Source organism: Taeniopygia guttata, chromosome 2 (genome assembly GCF_048771995.1).
Source record: "Taeniopygia guttata chromosome 2, bTaeGut7.mat, whole genome shotgun sequence".
Taxonomy (NCBI): Eukaryota; Metazoa; Chordata; class Aves; order Passeriformes; family Estrildidae; genus Taeniopygia; species Taeniopygia guttata.
Genome location: NC_133026.1, coordinates 147757438 through 147782768, shown reverse-complemented (window position 1 = coordinate 147782768; position 25331 = coordinate 147757438). Strand labels below are relative to the sequence as shown.

The window sequence follows — 25331 nt, the reverse complement described above, 5'->3', positions numbered from 1 at the left end:
GTGAAACCAAACAAAAATTAGAAATACTGAGCAAAACAAAGCTACAAGTTTAGTATTATCTTTTCTACTTAAACCAAGTACTTAAACCAAACCACAATATTGTCTGTGGTTTGGAATAAGAATTTGGAGCCACTCTAAATTAACATTATGTCATCATACTAATTCTGAAAAGACAAGTGAATCATCTTTTCTTCTGGTAACCCCCACACATGCCAAGTGTGAATTTAAAAGAGGGAAAGCCACCACCTCTCATCACTGCACAGTTAAACAAGATGAAATATGGGATTTGAGGCAATACAACATGTCTGCTATATAAATGTTCAAATGCCTCTTACTAATCCACTTGCAATGTACAATGTAAAACAGCATCTCCAAAAGCATTAGGATTCCCAGTTTCCAATATTTCTCCAGTAGGTGGCATATTTTGCTAGCAATTGTATGTCCAGGACATTCCAAATCTTAGTCCTTTCTAGTGGACTTTTTTGGGTTTTCTTAATTCTAGACATCACTAATAACTACTCCATAGTGTGCTATTTTCTAAGATTCACCTGAAAGCAAACCTACCACTTTGCTATTTGGTATTTAAGGGAGTCAGTCGCTTCTTAAATATGTACATCCAAGTTTTAAACTACTATTAAATTTCAATTCATAAAATTGCCACTATTTCATTTATAGCATTAGAAATTACTGTTGAAAATATTTTAATTATTTCTATTAATCTGAAATCCTGGTCAAAAGAGTTCCAGTCAATTTCTTTCCTGAGGATATATTAAGATTTTCCTTTCAGTCTGTTTGTTTTTAAGAATGTTTGCACACTGCAACAACTTTCCATTGGAAGCTTTATCCAACAAACACTGTTTCTCCTGTAGGATTCATTACTTTGTTACCTTTAAATTTCCAGATATTGGCATTAATCCTAAAATAGAGATTTATTAATAGCAGATAATCACTGCACTGAATTTACCTTTTTGTAGAATGGCTGGTCTCCGATTGCCCTTGTTTTCAGAAATTCTTCACTGTTAAACACTCTGTGTTCATAATTTAGATGGTCTTTTACCTCCCTGGAGACATAAATAAAGAAATAAATAAATCTGCTTGGAGATTTGTAAGCAAGTTGTACTTTTGCAAGAGCAGCAGCCCACTGGTATTACTAGAAATATTCTGCAGCATCAGAAGACAAAATAAAAATGTGCTGCAGTATTACAGTATTAGAAGCCAAATTCAGTTTTAATGAACAAGTCTGTGTTACTGAATCATGGAAAAAAGAATTCAAATTCTTACAAGTAAGGTAGCCTATCTGCTGCCAAACTCACATACACTCTGTAAGATTTAGTAAACCATGAAGGAGAATCTGTGTAAATCATGACTTAGGCTCCAATCCTGGAATTCCATTTACATACACAGGTCCTGAATCACACACAACCCATTGAAGCACAAAAGACAAGTGCACCTATCCTGGGCAATTGGAAAGATGTGACCTGACCTCACACTGTCCCATCACATTGCATCTGGAAGAGGCACATGAAAAACAGGGCTCTTACTACATCTTATTAACAGTTTATCCAGCCATATGGGGTCAGGAAAAGGTATGGTCAATAAAAGTACACAATTCTATGTAATTCTATATAATTTAGCACTGTCTGCTTTAAACATGGAACCTCCACACACACAAAATCACTACAATGCTTCAATGCTTTGCTGAAGACAGAACAACTGGCAGCACAACTACAATGGAGAGTTACTTTCCTTCACTCCTGGATGCTGGCAGAGTTAGGAGATAGAAGAAACAAGGCTGAAAAAAAAGAACAAATAAAAAGTTTGAAGGAAAGGAGAAAGAAAGCAAAAGAATTAACCCCTTTGTGATACACATTATCTCTTAGACAGCAAAGCATCTGTTCATTTTCTGCAGCCAAATGTTTAATGCATTAAAGAGTTCAAGCTGTTATGAGCAAAAATGCATTTCTCCTCATCTTTGTCTGGAATTATTGTTGCCAAACACTGAAATCTACAAAATCCTGCCGTGGAAATAAATGCATTTCAGATTCCATAATCAACTATCTGTAAAGGCTGTTCTATTCCCCACACCCAGCAGCTAGTGCCCTTCTTGGAGGATCCAGACACCTGCAGAAGCACTCCTTAAGCTGATCCAATAACAGACATCTGGACTCTGTAAATTAACCCAGCTCCTTCTGACTGAAAGTGCCAAGGAGAATTCCTGTGAGCAATTCAGTAGCTGATCCAAAGGGAAGAACCACCTCCAGCAAGAGGCCACATCATTGTTAAAATGCCAAACACAGCCAATATCCCACATTTCTTACCATAGAATTATAGAATACCCTGAGTGGGAAGGGACCTACAAGGATCCAGCTCCTGGCCAATTGTCCCTTCAAAGTGCCAACACTTTGCCCTTAAGCTTAAACAGCTCCTCTCCCTCCCTCATTCTCAGATGCTGCTGATACTCTTCAGGCATCTCATCCATTCTCAGTCCAAACACACCCAGGTGTGCTGAACTCTTGTTCCTGCTTTCAGCTCTTCTACCCTGTCCTGGTTTGAATTCAAGACGGACCAAGACTTGACTGATATCCCTGCTGGGCCCTAAGCTTTTCCAAGGACTGCACTTCTCTTCCTGAAATCTTCCTACAAAAGGCAAGCTCAAAATCAGAAGAGTTTTATGTAAGATATTCTAGCAATATCTTAGCAAAAAAACATCAATGACTCATTCTATCAGGCTACAGGACTTCCTTCTCATACTCCCTAACAAAACCTAAGCCCTACAAAATATCTATAAAGTAAAGATGAGAATATTTTCACTGATGCGTAAAGTGTCTTAACCAGTACCACATGCTGTTCTAATAGAAAATACTACACCCACTTACCTGAAGATATTAACAATTAACTGCAACATGGTTTGCTGCACCTCCATGTTCAGTTTCTGCTGCCAAGCCCTCCTGCGGGTTTGGAGCTCACCAAGGTCTGTGCTGGCTCGGAGATGGCAGAGCTCCAGATCAAAGTGCAGCTGCAGACCCTCCACTCTACACACAGAAGAAAACCATTAACTTACATCCTAACACAAACAATTTTTTCATACCTTAAAAAAAAAAAAACCAACCAATTTAAGCCCATGCATCTGACAGCTAGAAAAGTGCAAGATTGATTTACAAGTGCTGACAAGCTAACAAGATTCCAGGGAGCCCCACTCAATTAAATCACAGTGCATTCAGTCTTCTTTATAAAGTTCAGAGTATAATCTGCATCAATAACAAAGAAACAAGCATTCCAGTTGTTGCAAAATAATTTGGTGATTATGACTGCTTAAAACCACTTCTATACTAATTAATTGAAATTTTTGATTTGCCCTTTTTTAAAATACAGTGGGATTTATATTAATGAAATAATATTAAAATAATAAATAATACAAAATAAAAAACTTGGAGTATCAAGCATGGTTTATGCACTAAGACAGACATCACAAGATCTTGTCACCTTTTTATGAAAGTTTCTGCTGCTTGTGCTGGAACATCTGGAATCTCAAGTTCCTCTTCAACTATTTTTGAATATGAAATATCTCCATTATCTATATTAATTAGAATTAAATCTTCACCTTCCTTTTAACAAAAAAAAAATAGAATGACTGTACATTTATTGTAAAAATATTTACTTCTTATTTACATACTTCTCAGACAATTAATTTCATAAAGGAGGTAAATCAGAAAAGGACTGAAATTTTTTTCCACAAGTAGAAAATCGTACAGATAACTAAACATTTACATTCAAGAAAAATAAATGAAATTGTCTTAATAGATGTTGATCCCAGTACATAAATACTTAGTAATCTAATATGCCTCAATATGAAATGGGACAAATGCACTGCAAGGTTTAAAACATACCACGCTCACTTCATCAAAATGATCAGTATGGCATCCCATGAGGAAAGACGTTGGAGCCATCACAAAATCCAGCATTTGCCGGGACAGAATGGGCACAAAAGTGTGCTGCCACTGAAGGGGATGAAGGTACAACATAAAGCATTCAGCAATGAGTGTCAGCAGAGCCCAGTCAGAAGAGAAGAAAACGATTCTTTGCTCAGTCAAAATACAGGTCATAATCTGGAAAACAAACCCAGAATGTTAAATATTTGCAAAGAGGTATCTAGAACACACTAGAAACGCAAATATTTCATCTGTTTATGAAAGTCAACCTCAAAATTCTCATTCTTAGTAGCTACCTTACAGATTTTTAAAATGAAATGATGCCCATTTCAAGATGCATCAGCTGCACCATTTAGGATTTGAGATACTTTTATTCATAACATCCATATGTAGGCAAAACCCCCAAAAAAATAAGGCAGAACTGCCAACTCACATGGATTAAGGAGGTTTCTTAGAGAAAGTGGCTCAGATAATACTGATGACCTTAAGCAGCCTAATTTAACTTCACAGGTGGCCTTTGAGCAGGGAATTGGATCAGGAAACCTACAAAGGACACTCCAGCTAATATTATTGTAAGATTCTGTGAAGCACTGAAAAGAATTCTTTGCAAATAGCTTTTTGTATTTTGTATTTCCACACCATTTACACCTTTTTTTGTATGAGAGTGCCAATTGCCATCAATCCTTCCCACAGGTCCCTTTCTTAAACATGAAAAAAATTATTATAATTCTTGTAGAAATGCATGTAGTGAAAATTCAAAACAAAATCTGTCAATTGGCTTGGGTAGTTACATTTTAAAATAGAGTCTTAAGAAATTTAGCACCTATTTCTAGACCACATGCAAAGAAATGTAATCCAAATCTAATCTATAACCTTAATCTAATCAGGTCTATCAATAACAAGATATCTTAAGAAGTATAGTTTATTTTGCCATAGCTCTAATATTCAGAACTAAGACTACTCAGAATTTCTGGGTTTATAAAGTTTTTTGAGTAAATAAACATCTTGATTTTTTCCTAAACTACAAATTACCAATACTGCCAATCTCTAAACATTTAAAAGTATGAGTTAGTTTTACCTGCAGCACCTGCTCTGGCTTAAAACACAGCAATGGAAGATGGAGATCCAAGTCAATAATTGGACTATCCGGATCCTCTCGTGAAGGAATTATTATTTGAAGTGGTTTCATATGAAATACCTGTAACAACAGATGGTTTCTGTTTACTCCTTAATGAGAATGTTCCCACAGCACATTTAATTCAGGATTTTAGGTATAACTACAAAATACTAATTTGAATTGAGAGCAAGAAGACAAGTATTTGCATACTGCAGAAAAGTAAAATAAAAAGAGAGGGAAATATTAAAAGACATAAGGAGTAGTTTGAAAGATTAATATGAACTTGTCTCCTCTCATTCTCATAGAGAGATTGGGCAGTAATTTTTTTTAAAAAACATCTTTTAACATAATAAAACTTACTTTATTATAAACATAACAAAATAATTGAATTAATATTTGTAGATACAACTGGGAAATCAAAACTATTGATAAAATTCGTATAGAAAACAGAAAAAACATGAACAAAATAAGTGAGCATAGATTGTCATGGTAAGAAAATAAAATAAGCCAAAAGGAATGAGGTCTCTCAGTGTTTCAGATACTTCAGCTCAGATCTCTGGGGGTCGGGTCCTGCACATGCTGCACATTTCAGCACTCACAGCTGGTTTAGCCAATCACTCAGATATTTTCCAGCTATGCTACTTTTCCTCCCCTCCTAACCCCTCATCCCAGGGTCAAGCAAAGCAACCAAGGAGAAGCCCTTGGCTGAAGTTCTGCTTCCCTTGAAGCCACTGCAGTAGAAAACAGAGTGTGTGCTGAAATCACTGACCCAGCTGACATCTGGCTGGATTTGGGAAGGGTCAGAAAGAAACAAATACACAGCACTGAATACAAATGTTGATGTGAGTTTTCCCTCTCAGCTTGGTTTCATCCAGGCAGCAGCCAACTCCACATTTCATCCACTGCACACTGTTCTGCTGCTCCCAGACCTGCCCAGGCATCATGTCAGACCACAAATAGTTGGCATGAGCCAAAGCCTTCCCAGAGAAGTTTTGAAAAATAAAGAACATGACTGGTATGCCAGCACTACAGCCTGAACCCTGGTCACACTGTTATTTTCTCTACTAATAATCCATGGCCTGATTTTTAAAGCACAGGTATTGACAACAGTTTCACATGACCAAGTAATCTCTGACCTGACACTCATGAATGTCACCCAGTTTATTGAAAACAGCATCTTAGTATCTTAGAAGACATAATGTTAAAATCATTATGAAATTGAGGAGGAATAATTACCAAGTGAAGTGATCCTGGTGGCGGGCTGGGGATTAAAAACAGCTTTGCTGCAAATTCTTTTATGTACTCCTCGACATCTAAATCCCTCAAAGGTCGTATCTGCTCTAGTAAGCTGTAATTAAATGATAGGAAATGACTTATCAATAGTAACATGCAATCACAAAAAAACCCTTTCTGCTGATAATCTAGAAAAAATTATTAGGAGTAATGAAGCTATTCCTTCAGCTAATTAATTTCTAATTTATTATATACTTGAGCAGCTTCATTAAATTTTAATGATGCAGAGTTTTTTTGTACTCCCATGCATGAAATACTGTTGCATTATATCCATCAGAGGACATAGCACAGTGGTTTGATGGCCAAAGGAAACCACATGTGAGGTGAGATAGTGAGGTGTAGCTACAGCAAGTGTCTTCTAGAGACTGCTTGAGGAACCAACATCCACAGCTGCAACACTCGGTGCTCCGCCCATCCCAAGCCTCAGACACCAGCTCTGAGATGCAAAACAGCACCAGAGGAAAAGAGAGGCTGTAGACCCGAGTTGGACTGCAGAGGAATGTGAAGCAAAAGCCGTATTTAGCATAAGGCTTAGGCCTCTATGGACACTGCTCTTTGCTGTCATTCCTGCCCACACAAAGAATAAGAACATTTGTGCAAACCTGCTAAATGTTTCTGTTTTAAACTGTATTACCCTAACAAAGTTCATGTGGTTTATATTACACACCAAATAAATTCTGGAACATTTAAACATACACACAATTAAGACTGAAAATTATTAACTCCCACAGCATTTCTGAAATGTAACAATTACCAAGTTAGATATTTGTGGTCACAAAGGGTGTTTTGTTGAATAGAAGATTCACTTGTAAGTTTCTAGCAAAAACCCCAAATATTTACGAACTCAGAAATCTAGACCTGCAAATATATATATATAGAGAGAAACTGGGAACTGAATATGGTTGTCTTCTCCCTGAAGGTTTTACTTCAGTTTGCAGCTTTACTGGTTTCCTGCAGAAGAACACTTGCTCTTCAGCAAGGAAGCAACTAAATAGGTTAAGAGATATATAAGGATCCAGCACACCATATTTGTGTACAGCATTTAGATGTCAGGAAAAAAAAATATTCTGTCATATATTACTGCCCTTTCAAATGAAATATTTAAATTCACTATTTTCCTATTTGAAGGAAACCCTGGGCTGTTACATAAATACTCCCAAAAAGTCCATCAGCTCTTTAGGGGTGCAGAGAAAGGGGAATTTAAGAATTATCAAAGAAAACCAGACAGCTGAACCGTCCATTTAAACAAATACTCTGTCACACTTAGTGATGCCTCAGATTTAGCCAAACAGAGTAAGCAGACCTGCCTTTTTTTTTCTGTTTCCTTTGAGTCAAAAAGCTCTTATCAAGAAGTAAATGTCACAACAGACACAACATGACAGAGAAAGCAGCAGATGTACAGAGAGGACAGTCAGAGTTCCCTATTCAGGACATGGTGCCCCATTAATGCAGCCTAACAGCAGCTGACAGCTCTGCACTGCAGATGTCTGCAGAAATAAATGAAGTAATCTCTGAAACACTCAAGTGGAGAGCTAAGGAGTTTATGAACCTTTCATTACTGCTATTAACTGTCCACAGACAGGTGTTTCACAAAGCAAGAGCAGCTCAGAATAGACCCTTTGTACTGCCTCAGAGCTGGGAGCCATTTGCACACTCCCACCTTTTCTCAAGGCAGCTGAAAGGATGAATACACAGGTTGGAAGATTTACTGTTTGAATGGAGCCTATTCATCCATCCAAGACAGGAGTTCATCCAGGAGATTACTGCCAGGAATATTTCACTTTTCATGCAGTATAACAGATTGAGGTAATACTACATGTGCGAAGTGCCAAAACCTCTCAAGTTAAACCAAACCACTTCAAAAAAGGGAGAATAATCCAACAGCCAGCGTGCTGTGAAACCATTTAGGTGCACATCTGCTTGCTCTGGGGAAAGGCAGACACACCCCACACAAAATGTTCTGGATTTGGAAGCACTGAGTGCTAGCAATATGGAAATTAGTTATAAAATTAATGGCACAGAATACAAAGACCTTCATTACTATGATGACAGCTTGTAGATTCCCTTGCAGTTCAAAGCACCTGCATGGATTTATATCTTGATATTGCCTGTGCATCTTAGCTTGGTTTAGTTTTTAGTTGTGATTTTTACTCTGTCACTTGAAAAAGTTCAGGAACCTGAATTTTATTTAGGAATACTTACATTAAAAAATACTTTTGATGATTATTGTGACTGAAAACAAGTACCACCTCACCTATGAGCAATTCTGTGCACTTAGGTACTGAAGAAAATAATCTATGCACAGAATTCTGGAGGAAAAATAAACTTTTTGCTGCAGAAAATCATCCTGAATGGAAGCAGAACCCCTTTAGATGCTACTTCAACATCAGATCTTCAGGAGCAACAGCATTCCTGCACTAGTTATCACAATGAAAGGGCTACACACTAGAAATAGGTGGTTTGAGGTTCACCAGCACGTGCTTTCAGAATTCCTCACTGGAGAATCATTAATCAGTGGAAGCATCCTGCAAAACAGCTCTGCAGCATACCAAGGATACAAGTGTGCTGTTGAAGGTGTTATTATCTGTTAAGTATAAGAGGCACTGCTACCTGAGTACATTCAAGCAACAAAACCACTTAATTAGATTATTAACCCATTGGCCACCTGATGACACACAGTAACTCCCTTTCTGGTTTACAGAAATACAATGTCAGTGCTTTGTAATCTTCCAAAAAGTCAGAACATTTCCAGCTGTACAGAGATATTTTGTACACTCAAAATACCTCATAGAGGTCTTGGCTGCAATTGTTCATGTTGCATTCAGAACAGCCATACACCCCAGCAGCTGTTCCATGCCACATGGAAACATTTCAGTAGTACAACCAAAATAAGGAATACCGGTACCACTCCACCCCTTCCCTTCCCTCCACCCTAGTGTACTCTGGCACAGTGAAACACTGTTTCTAAAAAAAACCCAAGACACCAAAACCAGAAGGGCAGACATTCTGAAACGAGTCATTAAATACTATAAAGAAGAAGGAAATTAAAGAAAAAAAAAAAAACATAATAAAATTTAATGGAAACCCAATCAGTTGAGTTTCAGCACTGTGGGAAATGCCAACACCAAATTCAGCTCTGTCACTGGCATTCCCCGCCCCCTCCAGTTACACACACTCCCATCTCACAGTTGCAACAGCAAAAAGGGGAAGAGTGTGTGAAAAATTGCAGCTGTGTGAAAAATTCCCCAGTTAAAAGACCAAGACAACACACAAGACTAACATGGAAGGTTATTGTCCTGTTGAACTTCCCTATAATTATCACATATTTACAAATCACTTTAAGCTCAGATTGTACAACTGAATTGATCAGCTTCAGTACAACTGAAGCTCAGATGGAACAACTGAACTCCTCTCAGAAACCAGTACAGACTCAAAAGAGAAAAGCCATCTGTGGACATAAATGTTTTAAATAGGAGCCAAACCCTACTATATGTGATCAAGGCAGAGGTGTTTAATTATAATGTCTGAATAATTATTAAGTTTAAAATACCCACCCAGAGGCAGAAGCAGATCTAGAGGGTTAACTCTATCTGGTTACAGTCTCTAAATAGATACAAGAACTAGAGACACTTTTACAACATCTGGAATTTTCCATGGCTGTCCTGAAGATTTTCCCACTTCTCCCTCAGTGGGCTCCTTTAAAATCCATTTGCCATTTGACTGCTTCTCCCAGCTCAGAGATGTCACGCTTCAGAGAAGAAATTACTCACTTATGATTACTCAACATAAACCACTGATGGGTACTGTAACTGTCTAGCTGAATCCATTTCCCACCCAGTGGAAAGATGAGGTGAGGTGAACCCTCTCACAGGCTGAGCTCACAGTAGAAAAGCAGCAGGAATCCCACTATAAAAGCTGGATGGAAACAGTAGCCACAGCTGTAGTCAGAGTTGGAAGAGTTCCATATGCAGATTAGCAGTGATTTGAGATTTGAGACTTATGAAAGGCAGCAGTGAATCAGTTCCTGCAATACCAAGAGCTGATGTAATTCACTTAAATATAAAGGAGGGGGGAGTGATCTGGGCCGGAAAGGAGAAAAGAAGGAAATGTTTGTTTTCCTATTTCACTGAACATTTATTTTGATTTCACCCTGGCCTGTGTACACCCTGTTCCCCTCATGTTGAAGTGCCTTGTCCACATTAAACCCCTTCACTAATGCTTTTTAAATGACAGAGCAGAGGTACATGCCCTTAAAAGGGCTGCCAGAGTGACTAATTTCTGATCTCACAGCCTTTTTGAGTCAATGTCTAAAATGCCCAGGAGGAAGGCACTGCTTTGCTCCTCCAGGGCTCTCTTCATGCAGCCCAGGGAAAGCCAGTCAGTGCTCCAAGAAGATCTAAATCCACAGCACAGGGAAGAAGAGGTGCATGGGCTGGGGAAATGAGTGCTCAGGGCTCATTTGGGCTGGAGCCAGGTTAGGGGCTGGGGATGCACCTCAGCTGGTGCCCAGGGAGTGCTCCCTTGCTCATCTGCTCGGGATACAAGCACCAGCCAAGCAAAGGGGAATACTCAAGCTCCAACCTAAAACCCCAACATCTTTCTGTACAAGAAGCAAGTACCTGCAACTGGATTCAGATTTGACTCTAGAAATCTTGACTGAAATTTAGTGAAGAAAACCTCCTCTACCTTTGGACAACAGGTCTGCAAGTGAAGATACCCAGTAATGTCCAATGTACCCAGGCAGATCCCTGATGTGAGAAGGTTTTAATCCAAAATAGATCTTAACAATTTAACAATAAAGTAACCTGAAAATAAGATAAATTACTTAATAACATGTTCACTTACCTTTTACATTATCTACACTGCAGAGTATTTGACTGTTTCTAACCAGTGTATCCTAAGAATTTCTCTCCTAGCTCTACAACATCCAAGTAACCATTCTACTTCCTCAAGTGACTTGGATTATTTCCCTAATGTGTCATTAACTGCTTATTAATACATATACTCATGTTCTTATGACATTTATTTGGTTCATTATAAAAAGCTTTTTGTGCTTTGAAAGCGATTTTCATAAGAGTGGAAAAAACCACTCCAAAAAAAGTCAATAGTATCTGTAAAATATCCATTCCCTACACATTAGCAAAAACCCCCCAAGAAAATTAAGACAACATCATAGCTAATACCCTTGGTATACAGAATTTGCACTTACTGTCTGGGCAACATTGACATAGCATTTCTTCTTTTCCTTTCCCACAAAACCTAAACATAAACTAACCACTGCTTTAGCATCACACAGCCCTCCTCACCACATCAATCAAATTGCATGTATTAAAAACCTGCAATCATTTCCAGCAGAAACACACAGGGAAGCAAATCTTACCAAGAGAGACAATCCTTGAGGGCACTAAAATATGGGTATCTGGATATAACACAAACAGCACAGGGTACAAAACAGAGAGGCACCTTCCCAGTCTGCGCAGATTCCCAATGGCCCTGCCCATTTGAGGAGGTGGAGCCATCCTGCAAGAAAACTGCACATTAATGACTTTGTGTTAATCATGAATTTATGGCTAATATTTTCTTGAGAACCTTAGAGATGTGATATCCAATTCCCTCTATATTTCAAAGGGATTTTGATGTCTATCCCCTTTACGTCTTCAGAAAAATGTCAGCCTACAAGACTTTAGCAACGTGTATTAAAAAGAATTTCAGCACAAAATGTATTTAGAAAGAACAATCTTTATCAAAAAAAACATCCAAGGGATAAATTCTGCTCCTAAATATCCAAATCTCCTAAATTTAATCAATAACAGTTTTTCCTAATGCAGTGTGTTCTAAAGTGCTTCATTTAAAGTGGCAATATAAAAGTATGACTTGTCCTGTATGCCTCCTAACATAAAAACACACCTGTTAACTAATTTGATAAACTGAATCCCACATTTTTCTCAAAGTATTTTGCTTTTATATATTTTAATATGTTTCAACAGAAGAATGAGTTAAATAACTTACTTGCATAGACTGGTAGTACTGTGCAACAACACCATATGTTCTGTTACCACAGACGTCAGTGAAGACCAGGAAATGGATGTAGTCCTCTTTTGATTCAGAAGTTACATAAAGTCCTCCTGAAATGAAGGCAGCAACTATATCTTTAATTATATATTTAACTACAGTTGTGTGAAAAACAATTCATGACAAATACTGCACACTGCCACTTCATTTCAAGAGAAATGCTTCATTTTAAAGGATTAAAATGTAATATACAGACCACTTGAACTAAAAGTTGTTAGAGAGGTTGTAAGCTGCATATTACTGAAGAGGCAAAAATGAAATTATTCTGCCTTTTCAGAGACAAAATACAATAAATGGGCTTAAATTACTTTTTTTCCCCCAAGACATTAAAAGGGTCTGCAATAATGACACACATATTACAATTTCTCCAATTAAACCTGGAGAAAATATTCACTACTTCAGGTATATCAAAACGCCAAATGAAAGGTGAGAGAGTACTCAGCCATTTTGGGGTGAAAAATAATTTTTCAAGTGTGTGCATGTTTGTATTTCACTCAAACCAAGATTTACCAGCATGGGCTAAAAAATTAGGGCTGAGCTATGGGTCAAGAAATATTTACATTAAAGCAGATCTCAACAAGAAGTGTGAACCCTCATGTACCTGGGAAGCAGAGCTGTGGCAAAGCAATAAGGTCAATGTCCTTTGGAACTGTCACATCTTCTGTGTCAGGTGCTTTCTGCTCCCCGTTGAGGCTCTTGACATTTTCAACCTTGGGTCTCTCTTTTTTCTTTCGGAAGGATCGGCGTTTGCTTTTATTCAAGTTATTACCAGCATTAATCATCTGAACATCATCTCTGCCGATAAACGGAGGCACAAATACAGAAAGAACTTCTGGATCAAGGGGAGGAAGATTTTTGAGTTTTCTTTGAGTGCCCTATAGAAAAAAAAAAACAACAAATAAAACAAACACAAAGTTGACACTCATCCTGATATGTGGGGTTTTTTTCATAATTTTTAACCCTAGTTTTCTTCTACCCCTAAAATTGTGGGTTTCAAATATATTTTACTGCTTCCTAAATAATTGATTTTTCCTTTTAAGTTTTTGCTTTATGTATGTTAATGCAAGGAAAATGGGCATTTTTAGCAGGCAAGGAATCCTTCATCATTCAAAATGTCCTATATTAGTATTATGCCTTTGTCAAAAGAAATTAACAGATATCAAATACCATATTTCCTCCTTTTCAGTGTTAAGATATACTTAAACTATATTTAAAACAAACACTGGCAATAAAAAAATCAGGCAATAAATAAAAGAAAAGAAAGAGAAACAGCTGAGCCTCTTAGATAAGTCTTTGTTTGACTTCAGGAAAAACTTCCTTTCAACTCAGAATAAATAATGTGCACCAAAAAAAAAAAAAATCCAAAACCCTAAAAAACACAAACACAGACTTTCACAAGGCAATGCTTAACTTTATAAGGCAATTAACAAGGCACAATTAAAAACTACAATCATTGCTACAATAAACACAACTTTAAGACACTGAAGCCATGAGAATCCCTCCATATACTGATGACTCAGTGGAACAGGCATCCCAAGAGCATGTATGAAATTACAACATTTTTCACAGGCAGCTTTGCAAAGTATGGCTGGCCTGAAAGCCCTCACTGCCCTGCAATGAAAAGCTGTGGAGGAAGTGATCAGAGAGATTTCCTCATACTGGGAAGCATTTTTTGTATTCTTAACCAGACAGTCAAGCCAAGTAGCTGCATTTCCAATTACTTCATTGCAACTTCAATTCTTCCTGCAAGGCTGAAAAAACAAGCAAAAGCTTTGTTTAACCAACAGATATTTGGAAACAGGAAAGGCGAGCCCCCACTGTGGTAAAAAGTTGTTTTGTTTTTAACTTTTTGCAAACATCTTCAGAGGAGGTGAAGCACACATGCTGCTTTTATCACCAGATATGATGCAAGATGCCCCTTGAGAGCCAGGTCTGGCCTCACCCATCATTTCCCTTTTTTTTTTTTTTAAATAGCTACAACATAGAAAGCTCTGTTACCAATCTTCCACTGTCCAGGTTGTGAGCCAGAAGTCTCAGCTCTTACATCCCAGCAGATATGTCCTCTAACAGTTTTCTTTTCCACATTTGAGCATCACAGGAAAAATGTGAAAGAATGCTTCATTACATGCTAATTATGGTCTCTTAAATTCCACAAACTACACTGTATTTATAACAGGATATTCTAAAGAAACTTCACTAAAAATAAGAAGTGAAAAAACACACTTCTAATGAACAAAGAGCCTGAACTAGAAGTAAATTGATGTGGAAAATAAAAGTTCAGGTAAGTATCCAATGGGGTAGTCAAAAGATAGCAATGACTTTAAAAAGCACATCACAAATTGGGGTACTGAGTGCCACATCCTCACATTCTAAGAACTTAAAGTGTCTTTTCCTTAGCTGGCAGTTGACAAAGGCAATGAAGAAACTGGAAACACAGATAAATTCACCATGATCACCCTCAAACTAGCATGCAGCTAAACATTTCAGGAGGAAATTAAGAATTAAGGCTCAGCCCTGAGGCTGTTATGCAAGAAAAACACAGACATACTCCAACAGCAGCATTCTCAGCTTGGCAGATTTGCCCTGCTGAGGTTTGCACACAGAGATGCTTTGACAGGGCAATCCCTGACTTACACTGAGGCATCTCTGTGCTCCAAAGTGCTGGAGGGCAGCCAGCAATTTAATGGCTTCACAGCCTAACAGTTCCTGAAATGGCAGATCCTTGATGTCTTGAACTACTACAGAGACATTAAACACCACTTTTCCCCACAGAACAGCATTGTCAGCACTGTCACTGACCCACTGACTCAGTCTCCAGCATTTGAGTCAGCTCATATTAATGTCTTGACCAAAGTCACTTTTTTACCCCTTGAGTTCAGGGATAGTGAATAGGCAGCAACAGAGCAACATTCACTTGTTTCTCTGTTCTTTGAACATTTTATCTTTTCTGCTGCTACTGTTACTGCTTCACTTTGAAATACTTCCCTTTTGTAGATTCTTGCTACCGAATCTCCTTGCATCATACAGAGCTTCTTACAAACAGCAGTGGGGGATTTTATTCCATCCCCATTTGACAGTGTTCCCGTAACAGTGCTGCTGTAAAGGACACTGATACGAGACTTTTACAATGACTGCACTATTTAGATACAAACAGTAGTGCGTTAAAACCACAAATCAGAGCATGACTTCAGCTATCTGGTGTTTCCTTGACCTCATTCTCCTCTTCCCATCATTGAAGAAGTTAATTTCACTTTGAATGTCATGAAAGAACTAGTTTCTTTAACAAATAATTACGGAGGGAAAGTATGAAGCCTCAAAAATTAGATTGGGCAGGACAATTAAGTTGTAGTAATAGGACAAAAGGGAATGGTTTTAAACCAACAGAGGGCAGGTTTAGTTTAGCTATTAGGAAGAAATTCTTTATTGTCAGGGTGGTGAGGCACTGGAACAGGTTGCCCAGAGAAGCTGTGAATGCTCCATCTCTGGAAGTGTCCAAAGTCAGGCTGGATGGAGCTTTGAGCAACCTGGTTTAGTGAAAGGTGTTCCTGCCCCATGGCAGGGGCATTGGAACTGGGTGATCTTTAAGGTCCCTTCCAACCCAAACAATTGTAGGATGATCTCCGCAGATTCTTGTGCAACATTTTGCACAAACTAATGATAAGGTTGACATTAGGTCTGGTTGCATTGGGTTTCATCCAGTCAAGTTTCAGAAGTCCCTTGGGAAGGAGATTCTTCCTCCCTTATGCCCCAGCCCTCAGCGCAGCTTCTTCTAGTCTCACTCCTGTTTGCCAGCAGTTCTTCAGTAAAAAGGTACCCAAATTTGGGACAATGTTCCAGATGTGAACTCAAGGGTTTTGATAATAACGAGAATAGCAATAATCCCTTCCCTTTGCCTGTGAGCCACAGTCCTGATGAAGTAGGCCATTACACAGTTGCTCATCAGACAATCACACAACAGCTTGGGTTGGGAGGGACCTTAAATTATCATCTCATTTGAATCCTCCTGCCATGGGCAGGAGCATCTTCCACTAGACTGAGACACCCAAAGCCCCACTCAATTTGACCTTGAACACTTCCAGGGATGGGGCATCCACAGCTTCCCTGAGAAACCTGTACCAGTGCCTCACCACCTTCACAGTAAAATTCTCCCTAATATCTAATCTGCCCTCTCTCAGTTGAAGCCATTTACCCCGTTCTATCACTCCATACCTTTGTCAGAAGTCCTCTCCATCTCTCTTGGAGCCCCTTCAGGTACTGAAAGTCCACAATAAAGTGGCCCCAGAGGCTCTTCTTCTCAAGGCCAAACAGCCCCAACTCTCTCAGCCTTTTCTCATATGAGAAGTGCTCCTCTAATAATCTTTGTGGCCCTCTTCTGGACCCAATCCCAAGAGCTCCATATCTTTCCTGTGCTTAGGACTCCAGAGCTGGATTAGCACTCCAGGTAGAACACAGGGGTTGAATCTCCTCCCTCATCTGCTGCCCATACCGCTTTGGATGCAGGCCAGGACATGTTTGGCTTTCTGGGCTGCAAGTGCACATGGCCAGGGCATGTCCAACCTCTCATCCACCACCACTCCCAAGTTCTTGTCAGGGCTCCTTGCATCACCCAGTCTGTACCAAGAGTAGGGACTGCCCTGACTCAGGGGCAGCACCTTGCACTTGGCTTTGTTGATTCACTTCTAGGGCTTTTCCAGGTGCTTTTTCACTGCAACAAGCACATGCTGCTGACTGATGCTCAATCTGATCACACCTCATTCTTTTCAGGTACCTTGACAGCCAGGGATGCATTAGAGAAGCAGGAAAAATTGTTTTGGTGGTTGTGTCTGCATCAGCAGGGTCAGAATGCACAAGGCAGCTCTGTACCACTGACTGTGGTGGGCAAATGCAGAATCCACCAGCAGAACCTGTCAAAGATCTGAGACATGTCATGGACAGCTTGCACATGCTTGCCAAACCAAAACTCGGCTTTATAGCTGTAGGTAATTTAGGGAAAAGAAGCATCCCTTCTGTTCATGTCATTCTTACAAAATACACACTTCCAGTACTAAGAAAGAAATCTCTAGCTGAAAATAGCAGCCTTTGATCTTTTCAAATTGAAATCTCTGAGTGACAAGTTTCTTGGCAATAAGGATAAGCAACAGATGACAGCAGTTTCAGCAGCTTCAGTGGAAAACTTTTTTTTTTTCCTGGCATCCCTGTCAACAACAGATCAATCATACAAAACTTTTCTTATTTTGAGGGTGGGTTACATCATAGTCCCATTGACTTAATTCACTTTATCATTCCATGTTTCAGTACAGCTAAGAATGCACCAACACACTGAGAAGACCACGATTTGAAGCACTATCAGAATTTTTGCCCACTGTTTAATTTGTAGATATCATCACAGATCCACTACTTTCATTTAGGAATGTTATCTTCGCTCAGTAAAGTCTTTTCTTTCTACAGTCACTAAAATTAGCCATTATAAACATATTACCCTCTCCTCATGTAGATAGTGCTGCAGAAGGAAAAGGAAGTGGAGTAAATCTGTACGCTTTCCCTAAGACAGTGACTGAAATCCCCGTGATGCAACAGTTTGCAGAGACTTTACTGAAGTTCATACTGACAAAAGAAGGGACTACTTTCTTTTCTGATCCGTTTTTGTATCTTGAGCAAAGAAATTCAGAAATTCAGAACTTGCAGTATGATCAGAATATCAGGATGGCTTCTGCTTTCTGTATTTGTTGTTCCACAGGGTTGTTTTTTTTTTTCAGAAAGCAGTGAGAACTAAGCGAACTGGAATGAATAAGAAATTCCTTTTCCTTTGGGTTCACATCTCACGCTTATGATAAAACACCATGTAAACACTGATTTCAAAGTCTGGTGCTGACATTTAGGAACTATTTTCCCATTCTGAAGGTACACATGAATGAGATCCTGGAATGTGAACCTCTGCTTGGCTGTTATCACTTAAGAAGCTGACATCAGCAAAAGCCGTCTCCTGAGAGAGTGAACAAGCAACAAGCCCAACAAAGACTTCTTTATCTAATGCTATTAGAGCGAAATGAAATTCAAGTTCAAGCAGAGCAATTGAGATCCCTGGGAGCTATCTGGCCTTTTTCCGCAGGTGCTGGCACCACAGCTCTTCCCACAGCTCTTCCCACTGCGGGGCAGCTCGTAGGGATGGAACAAACCCGTCGGACACTTGAACCAAGCAGAACCAGGAGGAGAGGGCTGTCATTGTGAGCCCACGTGGGAAAATTATAAACAAATTATAAAATATATAATCAAAGCAGTAACCGATCCCCCAACTCCTGCTATATGCAAGTGGTTCAGATTACATCAAAGAGCACTTGAGCTGACGGGGATTTAGATCTCGTGTTTTCCTGAGGATACAAGTTATCAGCCTTTAATCTTTCGCTTTTCTCGCCAGCGGAAGACAGGTCGTGCAATAACACCCGGTAAAGAACACATCGTAAAGAGTTTTGCTGTCCCTGCTTATATAAACCTACGGTGAGTTCGCCATCTAAACTCAGACCTTTGGAAAAGTGCAGCTACCTCACACCGCTACCAACTCTCCCTCTTTTGCTGACGTTCGCCTGTCAAAACAACTTTCTGTTGGGACATTTCAGCTCCCCGCGCTGACAAACCCAGCCCCACACACTGGCACCGCCCGCCCGAACCCCGCTCACCTGGAGCAGCGCCCGCACCCGCTCTGCGGACGCACCGACCAGCAGACAGATCTCCAGCAGGCCCGAGGGCAGCACGTCCTCCATGGCACAGCCGGGACAGGGCGGCTCCTTCCCTGCGGGCAGCGGCTCTTCCCTCGGGACGGCGGCGCCTTCCCGCCCTCAGCGCCGCCCGCGCCCGCCCCGCGGCGTGGGGAGGAGTGCCCGTGCCGCGCACGGGAACCCTCCCGTCCGTCACTGCTCTGCACGCTTTGATTGGCTGTTTCTCCTGTCACTCTTAGATCTCTGGCCAATCAGAATGGTAATATGTGCGGTGGGCCGGGCGGGGGTGGGGCTTTGGGGTGAGCGCTGAGGGTACGAAGGGCTGGGAGCTGAGTTGTGCTCTGAGGTGTGGAGGTGTCAGGGCTGAGGGGTGGAATAGAGGAGGTGGGAGCTGAGGGGCTGGGAGTTGAGAGTGGGAAGGATGAAGTGCTGGAGGATGAGGGGCTCAGGGCTGAGGAGGGGCTCAGGGCTGAGGAGGGGCTCAGGGCTGAGAGGCTCAGGGCTGAGGGGCTCAGGGCTGAGGGGCTCAGGGCTGAAGGGCTCAGGGGCTGAGGGGCTCAGGGCTGAGGGGCTCAGGGCTGAGGAGGGGCTCAGGGCTGAGGGGCTCAGGGCTGAAGGGCTCAGGGGCTCGGGGCTCAGGGCTGAGGAGGGGCTCAGGGCTGAGGAGGGGCTCAGGGCTGAGGAGGGACTCAGGGCTGAGGGGCTCAGGGCTGAGGGGTTGAGGGGCTCAGGGCTGAAGGGCTCAGGACTGAAGGGCTCAGGGCTGAGGGGCTCAGGGCTGAAGGGCTCAGGGCTGAGGGGCTCAGGGCTGAAGGGCTCAGGGCTGAGGGCTGAAGGGCTGAGGGCTGAGGGGCTCAGGGCTGAGGGGCTCAGGGCTGAAGGGCTCAGGGCTGAGGGGCTCAGGGCTGAGGAGGGGCTCAGGGCTGAGGAGGGGCTCAGGGCTGAGGGGCTCAGGGCTGAAGGACAGCTGAGGGACTGAGGGCTTAGGGTGCAGGGCTGAGAGGCTGAGATACCACTGGCCCCATTAAAAACTAGTAATGGGGTTTGTGATTTACTTCCCAACTCAAGGTGGAGTTAATTTTTTTCCACGGGCTGTTTTCCTCGTGGGGCTGCTGGCCAACAGGGGCTGAGGTGCCTCAGGCTGCCTGTCACCCTGTCAGGCTGGCTGATGTCATGGTCTGGTGCCTTGTGAAGCACAGCCGTTCTCTGCTGTTCGCTGCAGGTGACTCAGGACTGTGTCACTTCATCAGGACTATCACTGCCACTACACGGGAGTTTTCTCTTTACCTTACCACAGGTCACAGTTTCAATGGGCTGTAAGCACGGGGCTGGTGCAGGCTGAGCCATGTTTCCCCTCTGGAGCAGCAGAGGCACAGCACAGGGAACTCCGAGGTTTCTTCTTGAGCTGCTTAATCTAAAAACACCGTGAGTCACTCCGTATGTATTGGCTCTGTGCAGATTGGCACTGAGAGAATGTAATTCCTCTGGTACCAGAGCATAAAGCACCCGAAACTAGAGATCGGTTTCTCTGAAACTGGAGGTACGAGATAAAGTTCCATCACAACCACAAACATTTTTTTGTGGACTAGTGTTCCGGTATTTTAAATGCAAAAACATCCCCTATCTAAATGGTTCCAGGATTTCATAAACTTCTTGTCAGTTCAGGGGTCAAATCAGGTTGCCTCAAAAAGTATAAAGAAAAAAGTATAAAGTAAAAAGTATAGAGATTTTATTATTTCATGGGGGTTTTATTATCTGAATTTTTGTGGTGTTAAAGCTCAGGATTATACAGCCTCTGGTTGTCTTAAATTTTGAGGAAGACACAGAATTTTGGAAACTGTTCATATAGCAGCAACTAAAAGAACAAAATTCTTGAAAACCTGGAAGTTTCACGGATTACTTCTCCAAAGTGATAAAAGAAGATCCAAGGCTCAAAGATTTATATTTATGAACTTTGAGGTCACAGGGAATTTTTTTAATGATCGTCTTTAGCCTGTGTAGCCCAGGTCACAGAACCAGAGTGAGACCTGTATTAATGCTGTAACTTCTGCTTGAGGCCATGCCATGTTAACAGTCACTGTTAAATGTTGGGCATTTCAATTTCAGTTTCACTTTTTAGCTTAGCTCTTTGTCAATGGATCATGTTGCATTGGTTGTTGCTTGAACAGACCTTTTACTATTAAAAGATTTCTCTCTGCAGAGTTCAAGATTATTAATCTCTATTTCTAAAAGATTATACAACTCATATTTTTAAAACTCCTTTCCTGATGACTTTTGTGCTTCTTTTCTCAAAACCTGCAAAACTTTCTGGTATTAGTTTTGAATTAGGAACACCAAAACCAAAGCTATATTATTGCTGAATGCTCAGTGGTAAATCACATTGCTGTTTCTGACTGATATCCCCACCTAATTAAAACAGAGACAGACAGATACATGAATCATTCAGAAAGGGTGCAGTGTTTAATTAGTTATCCGCTGCAACACAATTTTCTTAGGGTTATTATTACTTCCAACATGACAATCCTACATCTTACATTGCTTGACCTATGACTATGACCAGGCATTTGACCATATTATAAGAAAATTACAAATGAACCAAGGCTATTAAGCAATTCAGGTCACCCATAGTTAATTAATCTGTATCATGATCATCTTCTGATTTCTCTGCTATCTGCTATGATAAATACTGGATGATTCTTGTTCATAATTAATGTAGCACTCAAAGCAAAGCTATGGTGAAGTTATTATCAAAACAGAACTGCAAGATGAAAGGTACTAATGTTAATCTGGTAAAATCTCAAGAACCCTGGAAGCAGGAAACCTGCTATATGGGGTCACTGGTAAGAGACAGAATCATTCACATAGAGAAAAATTCCTCTCTCCTAAAAGAAATTCATGTAGTTGAGTAATTTTCTTCCTAAAAAAATTGTCAACTGAGGAAGAAATGCCAGTTTTTAATATGTGTTTTCTCTTTGCATGATCACAAATACTGTAAATGTTTGTTTGTTAACTCTCTGAGGTGGTACTGGCTGCTGAATGCAGAAAAAACTGCAGTTCTTGATATGTCTTCAGCATGGGAAAGGCTTTATCAGACCTACAGGGCCACGTCTGAATAATTAAAGTCTATTGGCATAGAATCTGATTTATCTTCCAAATACAGAGTTTATGTTTTAGCCCGACTGTTTAGGGGGAGAAAATAGTTTCACCAGTTGTGTTTCTTTGATGTGGTCTTGCTTATAAAATAACTGAGTGACATTTTGAGTTGTAGACACCTCCACTGCAAACACCTCACTCCTGAGGGATGTGGGCCAGATGAAGAGTCCGGACTCTGAATTTCAGGAGAGCAGATTTGCAGCTCTGTAAAGAATTAGTGAATGGCACCCCCTGGGAAACTGCTCTCAAGGCACTGAAAAGAGCTGGCAGCTCTCTGAGGACAAAATCCTGAGTGCAAGAGCATTTAATTCCCACGTGTAAGAAATGAAGCAAGGAAGGAAGGAGAATGGCATGGGTCAGTCAGGAGCTCCTGGTCCACCTGAAGTGTAAGAAGGAAATGCACAAGCAGTAGAACGAGAGACAACTATCCTGGGAAGAATACAGGGACACTGACTGGATGTGTAGAGATGGGATCAGGAAAGCCAAAGCCACAACTGAAGCTGAGTTTTTCAAGGCATTTTACAGGTATGTTGGTCAAAACTGGAAGATTAAAGAAAGAGTCCACCCCCCACCCCCTGACACAGACAGATAAATAAGACATGAGAACTGCAGAAAACCAACATGGTCTGATTTTCACTCATGCTTGTGCCCCTTTCCAAACAGTGGTGAAAACTACACATTGACTAACTGAGGACTTATGCATCCTGCAGCGTTTCACTATGATGGGTGTAAGGTCTGCAGGAATTTTCATTTTGAAACTGAATACAGACATCAGTCATGTTCTGCAGGTTTATGGATAGTTAAATCCTTTTCTTTGCCTTATGATCAAGCTTGTGGCACAGCAGTATCTGTAGGTGAGAACTGAAACTCGGACCACTGCTGCCTTCCACTGCCTGGCTCACAGGAAGATACCTTGTCCAGAGAGGTGATGGGTGCCCCTTCCATGGAAACATTCGGGTCAGGCTAGACAGGGCTCTGAGCAACCTGATCTGCTTTAAGATGTCCCTGATCGTTGCAGGGGGATGGGACTTGGTGACCTTTAAAGGTCTCTTCCAGCCCAGACTATTCCATGATTCTGATTTCTGTGACTGTGCTAAGCATGACTGCATAAATAAGAAATCTTTATTCTGTCCAGTAAGAACTGTGTTCTAGCCAGAGAAGACAGGACACGCAGCTTGACCTGTGCTGCTCTAACACATATCAGACAAACCTCTGCAGTCTGGAAGTCCATTTAAAATCACCACCTCTCAGGATTTTAAACTCCTTATCTCTAAATACACTTCTTAGTTCTTGTCATCAAGGTCATTCATAGGGCAAGGGATTTATTTTGAACAAAACTCAGGGAGTCAGGTTGACATATTCTCTCCAATTCTTTCATTTTATATTCCTTCTTCCAGAATAATGAATCAGGAGACTTCTGGGAATCTGCAGTGATAGATCTTTACTGACAGACCTAATATTTCTTTCATTCAGGACAGTTCACTTTCTAAATTTACACTGAAATTAGCAACCAAGCAACTACTGACTATGCAAATCAAATCAGGATTTTCAAATTAGGGCTCTGCAAAGACTTAAAATTCCTCTCTCAGTGCCTCAGAGACTTATTGTCATTCTTAATAATGCTACAAAACCTACTATGAGAATTCTTTATTGTTGCAGGTGTTGTCTAACTGAGTGCAATGACTTTGGCCTCAAAATTATTCTGTAAGAGGTCACCAGGTTGAGCATAGACATGTCAGAGGGGAAGGAGGACAGTTCAGAGATCTCTGCACCTATTAACAGTTTTATTTGCATCTTCTTTCTTTTTTACTTGGCTTGTCTGGTTTGTGCTGTCACCATTAATAGTACTACAGGATACAGATTTTCTGCAACATTGACTGTTATTTGTCATGCATTTCTTTAAGAATACACGGATGTGTTTCACGGGCATTACAGAAAATTGCCAGCATGGAGCAGATTTTACAACGTGTCAACAAGTCGAGAACACATGATTTGGGTTCTCAGCTTGAACCTGCCCATGTGCTGGAGAAGTCACCTACTGCCTCCTATTTCCTCAGCTCTTCATCTATGGAACTGTACCCCCTGTTCAACCTTTTGTAGGGTAATATGCCCCTTAAAGCTCAAATCCCTGTGATTTATGCACATGTGCTGAAGGATTTTGTGGTGTTTCTCCGTCATCTCTGAGAAAGGCAGAGCATGTTCTAAAATCAGACTGCAGAGGCCTGGAGCTGTGCTGTCTCCATCCTCAGAGGTTTTCAAGAAGCCACCGAAGAAAACTCTGGGCAAACTGGGCTAATTTGACAGCTGACTCTGCTTCGTGCAGGAGGTTGGACTACAAATCTCCTGAGGTTCTCTCTGACATGGATGATTCTGCCACTCTCAGGGACTCTGTATACTAACACAGCAGGAGGGTTAAAAATTTGTATATGAAGGAAACAAGATGTTAGAATTATAGCAAGCAAAACAGAAAATCCTCAGCCAGTTGTACAGTCAATGACCTTTCAAATGGACACAATTTTTCTGTGATGGGATAACTGAGTCCCAAGGAAATAGCTTTGGGTGTCAATGCAGCATTTATTTCTCATCACCTGTATATTTTTGATAAGGAGGCTGGCTGTAGTTTTATTTTTTAAAGAAAAAAAAAAATGGTGAAAGTCCTAAGAGGGTAAAAAAGGAGATTAGCTTTATCAACGCCTCCACATCTAGAGAGATGTAGCAACACAGAGCTGTCAGGCCTTGGCAAAGAACCAGATTAATGTGAGTGCTCTGAATATTAGAAACACTTTGCATTGTAGATACTGTGAGATCATCCCGAGGCTATAGAAGAGCTTATTCCTGAATCTCATCACTCCAGGGGCAGTTTTAGCTGTGTTTTATTTATGTGGGATGCATAACGTGTTCCTCAAATCTGACTGGATTAATATGACATTTATTATACTTCCAGTTCTTTACCATCTGGCACAATCTCGGGCAGCCAAGGAGATTTTGCAGCTGCTTTTTATAGTAGCATTAAGATTTCATAGCATTTGTTCTTTTACAGCATTGCTGTAAGAG

At 40.7% G+C, this 25331-nt stretch overlaps 1 protein-coding gene across 2 annotated transcripts in view; it reads right to left on the bottom strand.

Moving 5' to 3' along the window:
- The window catches only part of DENND3 (DENN domain containing 3), a 31622-nt gene extending 12334 nt beyond the window's left edge, over positions 1-19288 (bottom strand). The window contains exons 1-10 of one of the 2 annotated variants that reach the window (XM_012572128.5): positions 19086-19288; positions 13013-13286; positions 12349-12464; positions 11720-11859; positions 6283-6394; positions 5008-5127; positions 3888-4106; positions 3484-3605; positions 2877-3032; positions 965-1061 (exon numbers count right to left, since the gene is read on the bottom strand). In XM_012572128.5, the coding sequence (XP_012427582.5) occupies positions 965-1061; positions 2877-3032; positions 3484-3605; positions 3888-4106; positions 5008-5127; positions 6283-6394; positions 11720-11859; positions 12349-12464; positions 13013-13286; positions 19086-19169 (1440 nt within the window). In that variant the 5' untranslated portion in view covers positions 19170-19288. The remainder of the gene's footprint in view (positions 1-964; positions 1062-2876; positions 3033-3483; positions 3606-3887; positions 4107-5007; positions 5128-6282; positions 6395-11719; positions 11860-12348; positions 12465-13012; positions 13287-19085) is intronic. The other variant, XM_072925060.1, reaches the window with a different exon arrangement.
- Positions 19289-25331: the final 6043 nt, after the last annotated feature.